Source organism: Calypte anna, chromosome 4A (genome assembly GCF_003957555.1).
Source record: "Calypte anna isolate BGI_N300 chromosome 4A, bCalAnn1_v1.p, whole genome shotgun sequence".
NCBI classification, from domain to species: domain Eukaryota; kingdom Metazoa; phylum Chordata; class Aves; order Apodiformes; family Trochilidae; genus Calypte; species Calypte anna.
Genome location: NC_044248.1, coordinates 27,380,066 through 27,386,065, shown reverse-complemented (window position 1 = coordinate 27,386,065; position 6,000 = coordinate 27,380,066). Strand labels below are relative to the sequence as shown.

At 46.5% G+C, this 6,000-nt stretch overlaps 1 protein-coding gene across 1 annotated transcript in view; it reads left to right on the top strand.

Moving 5' to 3' along the window:
- Positions 1-315: 315 nt before the first annotated feature.
- Positions 316-6,000, top strand: part of GALNT7 (polypeptide N-acetylgalactosaminyltransferase 7) — a 67,585-nt gene continuing 61,900 nt past the window's right edge. The window contains exon 1 of the mRNA XM_030449886.1: positions 316-441. Within this exon, the coding sequence (XP_030305746.1) occupies positions 316-441 (126 nt within the window). The remainder of the gene's footprint in view (positions 442-6,000) is intronic.

Genomic DNA, 6,000 nt, shown 5'->3' with positions numbered 1-6,000 from the left:
AAGAAAAAAGGGGAGGAAAAAAAAACCGAAAAAAAAAAAAAAAAAAAAACCGAAAAGAAAAAAACGAAAAAGAAAGTTTGTACGCGCAGCGGCGGTGGGAGGACAGCCCAACCTCCGCAGGCAGGAGGCTGCTGGAGAACAGCAGCGGCCGGGGGAGGAGGGGGAGAGAAGGAGAAGGAGGAGGAGGAGGAGGCAGAGGCAGAGGCGGCGGGGCTGTGCCGTGCCGTGCCGCGCCGGGCGGGGGGCGGAAGCCCGCCGGTGCGCGGGTCTGGGCGCTGCGTGCTCGGCGGCGGGAGGGAGAGGGCGGGCGGGAGGATGCGGCTGAAGCTGGGCTTGCTGCTGCGCGCCGTGCTGCTGGCGGGCAGCTTCTTGGGGCTGCTGCTGCTCTGGTCCTCGCTGTCTCCCCGCGCCGAGGAGCCGGCTCCCCCGGGACGAACGCGGGTGAGTGCGCGGCCGCGGTGGGCGGCGGGGCGGAGCGGGTGGCGGGGCCGCCGCACGGGATGTGACCAGCGGCTGCGGGCGGGCGGGGGGCGGCTGTCCGGGCTGCGGCCTGTGGCGCCTGTAGGCCCGGGAGGGGAGCGCAGAGCGGCGGGGCCGGCCCCAGCCGTCCCCCAGATCCGGCGTCCCTAACCGGGCGGCGCCGCGCCGTGGCCCTCTGCCGCTGTGGGTCCGCTTGCGCCGGGCCGCGGCGGGGCCCGGGGGCGCCGCGTTCCGATGGGCCCTGGCGGCCGGGCCCGGTGAGTGTCCGGTCTGCGCAGCCCCCTCCAGCCCGCCGCCGGCGTGCGGGGGGGCGGGGAGTGCCCCGCCCGGTCCCTACGCCGGTAGCTCCCCCAGGACACACAAACCCGCGGGTCGGTTTCTCGTTTGGGGCTTTTGCGTCCCTTTCACCTCCTTCCCTGGTGAAGCTGCTTAGGTATCCTGCAAAGATCCGCCTCGGTGCTTGAGGAAGGGGTGCAGGTGTTCCCCTCTCCCCGCTGCCATGGCTCAGCTTCCTGGAGTTTTACTAAGCAGGTTTCGCCAAGGAGAAGCAGTAGGTTAGGTAATTTAAGAACAGCTCATGGAAAGCCAAAAGGTGTTGAATTCATTGTGCGGGGGGTGCAGATCTCCCACCCCGAAAAGGTGAGGTAACCTGCGAGGGGTGGGGTGGGATGCGCTTGGGCTGAAAGGAGAATAACCTCCAGAAATGCTTCAGGAGGTCAGGAAAAGGGGTCTGCGGAGCGAGCCTTGCTGTGGCCTTGTGTTAGTCAGGCACGAGTAATCTGACCCTTTGACACCAGGCTCTCAGGAGTCAAAAGTGCTTTTTCCGTTTTCACCAGATGTTTCAGAGCTATGTAATGTAGCTCGGCTTAAGGAGATCTGTTTGAAGTAAGATTAGTTGAGATTAAAATAACCTTGGTAGAGTCACAGAATTTTACAGTGATTACCTTTAAAAGTGATTGTTTATGATATGTTTGCTAATGATCGTGCCCCTCTCTAGTGGTCTGCTTTGAATAATTGTGGAAGGCAAGTGAGCTGACAGAATTCTTGCTTTTGAAAACTGGCAATTACTTTGGACTCCTTCAGCAGATGCTCTGTCTTTTGAAGCCGTTACAGTTTACTGTAACTTGGCAGTTACTGCTGAGATAATAGGCTATAGCAGTTCTTTTGGAGATACAGGGTTTATTAAATAGTGAAGTTTCTGTAATCTGTTCTTCTAGACACAACATAGGCTTTTCTGTGTACAGAAACATCTTCATGAATTCGATTTGAGTACCTCCCAAGAAAATGTCAGGCAGTAAACATTCTGTGTCAAAACTAGTCGAGTTGCTTTTCCTGCTTAGGAAAGAGTGACAGAGCTGTAAAGTCACATCCTCTAGAAAAAAGAAAGCAGTTACTGTTGCATTGCTGTGTAGGGCAGTGACCATCTTCAGATGATTATTCTGGGGTGACAGCTGAAATATTGCAGTCCTACAGCGTGTGTGGTGTACCAATTTATTCAGGTGCTGTAATGAATCACGCTGTCCTTTCTCATGAGCTTGAGATCTGCTCAGAGGTGTATGTACAATATCCACCTCCACTTGTGTGTGAGGTCTCATTTGGAAACCTTTTCTAGCTGGTGCAAGTGGTGATAAAGGAGTTGAAAGAGGTTTTACAGTCCATCCCCATATAAAGCAGTATTCTGTCTTGATTTACCCCTGCCTTGACTGGAGGAGGAAATACCCATGTCAGACACCTCAGGAAATAATTCAGTCTTTGTTGGAAACAAATATAGTTATATGAAGTAAACACTGTCCAAGATTAAATCTAAACAGAATATCTCATTAATTAGCCATATCAGCTCTTTACTTGTCATTGTGATAGATTTATGAGAGTGGGTAACACATGCTGCTCCATTGTTTTCTGTGAAACAGTATTATTGCTACTAAATTCGTGTTTTGGTTTGGACTGCTTTCCTCCTCAGAAGCTGCTCAGATGAGGATTTCTAGTTAAACAGCAGTGAGCCAGCGTGCTCGTAGCAGTGCTCTGGCACTGGGGAGCTGCTAGAGAAGCTCATCCAGAAGTCAAGGCCTGCATGTCCTGCATCCTCCTATGTGAGGCAGTGCTGACCCTTTTGGGTGGACTTTGAACTGGGAGCATGCTCCCTGCAACCCCTGGAAATAATGCATTTCAGTATGTTGGAACTAATGGTGTACTCATAACTGCTTCTTTGAAATGCACTGGTGTGCACTTTGTTCAGTCATGGAAAGAATTGTGTATGTTTACTCTGCTGTTAGTTGCTGGAAAGTTTGTTAAATTAAACATAATGGAATTACTTGTTTTCTTCCCATACAACACTCTCTTCCCTTCACCTGCACTGACAGCTTCAGCCAACAAATGTAAAATTCTTCCCCATATGGTACAATCTTAAATTCTTTTTTAACTTTTAATAGATAACCTCAGGCACTACCCTTTCCCTCTCTGCACTATAACCCTGGGCACTTTTTAATAACACCAAGGCATTAAAGGAGCAAAGAAAAAAAGAATGACAGCAGTACTTTCAATGTTTACAACCTTGAATCTTTTCCTGTCTACAGCAGCAGACAATAATAAGTAATACTGAAGATCTTGTAATATTGTTATCATTCTATACCTTTAGAAAATACTTTCTTCCTTCAAATACTGTATTATGGTTTTTTCTGCTGATTTTAAAGGATTTTGGAGACTGTTCGGAGAGGCAAGATGATTATTATACAAAGTTTTCAGAGAAAAAGTGAAAGTTGAGAAGTGGCTGTTTAGGAAGGAAATGAAAGAAGGCAGAAATGGCAACAGTAATAGAGACAGCTGGAGATAAGACCTTTCTATCTGATAGAAGATTAATGCAGATATGAATGCTTACTGAAAGCATATTCAGAAAGTGGGGAGACAAAGCCCTTCCCAAGGTAACCTGACAATGGAACTTTTTTTCTGCAAAGCACCATTTGAGGGAAAAATGCTTATGGGATTCAGACAGAGAAGTTAAATATGTATCTTCATTTCCAGGAATACCCAAACAGAATAATCCTTATTGTAAAGAGCTTTTAGTTTCCAATCTAAACCAAACAGAAACAATGAAAATATAGTAAGATCTGTCCTGGGAGTCTTTAAAAGTGTATCTGTTTCTCTGTAAGTAAGGATATTTTCCTGTCTGATAGAAAGGATTACAAGGGGACCAAAGGTTTAGGCAGGAACACTTGCTTACGGCTGTGAGAAAAGATTAGGTAGAAACATTGATTTGGTTATCATGTGCATGTTGTGGGGCCTTGTGGTTTTCCAGTACTTTTGGAAAAGTTCTGCTGGGTCAAGGCATCAAGGTTTTAGAGCTAGCAGGATGTGATTGAGGTTATTCATTTTAAGAAGATTGATCTAGGGATCCCAACTATAGTACTTGCTGGTCTCCTGCAAAATGTGTTGCTAATGGTCAGCCTCAGAGGTACAGCCTGAAAGGCTGGTATCACCAAGCAGTGGGTAGTACAGCAGGCAGAACCAGTGGACTGAAACAGCAAAGAAAGATTCATTACTGACAGGTTGAATGAAGATGGCTTCTTTGGAGGAGTCGATGTCATACAGGTCAACTTTAATTCTCCAAATCTCACCAAAGTGTTAAAGTGACCAAATTAGTATTCAGAAGCTAATTGAAATTGTTGGGTTTGCTCGATATTTTTTTTATCATAGTCTATGTGGTAATACTATAGTCAGTGGTTTTGTACTTCCTCTAATCTTCACTGTAGCAGTCCAAGAAACTGATAGAAATTACTCCATTCATTTGTCCATATGAAAGACAGTAAATAAGCAAGAGTCTTTAGTGTGTTATTTATCGCCTCCTGGAGCCTGTAGTGTATAGCTGACCTTGCACAACTCAAATGTGGTGGCAAAATTGCAAAGCCCACAGAATAGATTTCCTCTTCTGCCCCCTTCTCATGATGCAGTGAGGAGAACTTCCTGAAATCTCAGTATGGGTTGCCTGGTCTCATATCTGGGAACCTGGTGCTTCAGATTTGAAGGATTACAATACTTGCCACATTTCCCAACTTTAGTTACCCCATCACCACTGCCCCTGAGCTACCCATGGGCTGCTGTTGCCTTGCCTACTCCTTACTGAAGGCATTTACATTTTTGAAGGTGACATGTTCTTAATGAGCTCTTGTTTAGGGAGCATTTGTTTATCAACACTTCTCAGACTTTCTGGCCTGGGTTCCCATGAGGGTTTTGGTGTGCATAAGCAATCGGACAACTGTCCTCTTCCTCCTACCAACCCTGACAGCACATGCATCTCCTACACTGAGTGTGTTCTCAGTGCTTTGTAACTTAACAGGAGCTTTGGAAGTAACAATCTGCTATCCTTAGCCATTTATACTCTCATCTCCTCACCAGGACTGTTAGCTGGTCCTTGCTGCCACATGTCAGGCCAGCCTTGTGGTTGCCCTCAGATCAGGAAGGGAGGCTGTGCCAAGGTGCAGGTGGTGATTCTGGCATTTCCCTCTGATCCAGGAAGTTAGATGATGGGCTTGCAGCTGGGGCTGTGGCCCCTGAATAACCACTAGGTTTAAACATTGCAGTTCCCATGTGGCCACTAGAAGGTGGAGAATTTGTGATGTGGAGACGGAGGAGTTAGACAAAAAAGAAACAAAAGCTGAATGGGTATTTTTTTAACTTTCTGGTGACACCCTTTCTCCCTCACTTTACGGTCTGCTAATATCCTGTATGTCTTGGCTGGATTGGCACTGAGAACTTAATGACAAGTTGCAAACTAAATTTGAAATGTTACTGTGGTTTAAATTAGATTCTTTGCAGTAGAAGTCCCAGCAGAAATACTCCACTTTCCCTTAAAGAGCAGCAGCAAATGTGCTGAGAAGAGAAACTGAGAGGCTATAATTTGAAGTTGATATCATTATGTGAGAAAAGGTGGGAATCAGAATAAGATGATAAATCTGATGGAACAGTAGAGTGGTGTTCAGGAATGAAGGGATTCAGGTCATCTGAGTTTGGTAGAAACATGGTGCATTGTGGTACACTGGTGATCAAGTAGTAAAATAATCTGTTTCCAATTGCTTTGTGTAGTTATCTGTAAGCTGACCTTTTTTATTGGTTTGCTTTTCTATAATTGGGTGAGACATAGCACAAGGAGTGCCACGTCAGCTCTGCCACTCTGGCATTACCTGAAAGCTCAAGGCAATAATCCATCACCTGAGCCTGAAAAGCTTGCTACAGGTGCAGGGCTGGACACAGCCACGCCACCAATCAAAACTGTTGTAAGTCACTCCTCCTTGTGTGACACTCAGCAGAAAGTAACACCTTGGAAAGTTTTTCGTGTGCAACAAGTTTGGTTTGAAATCTGCACAGGGAGGCAGTGAGCTTCCTATAGCCAAAGTATTGCCGTTGTAGGAAGTTAGCATCACTTTCTTTCCCCCCCCCTCCTCCCCCCTTGTTTATCAGAGTAATCCTAAGTGTTGCTAGCAACACTAATAGGTAAAATGTTTTGAGATATTAAATGCTATTTTTTTA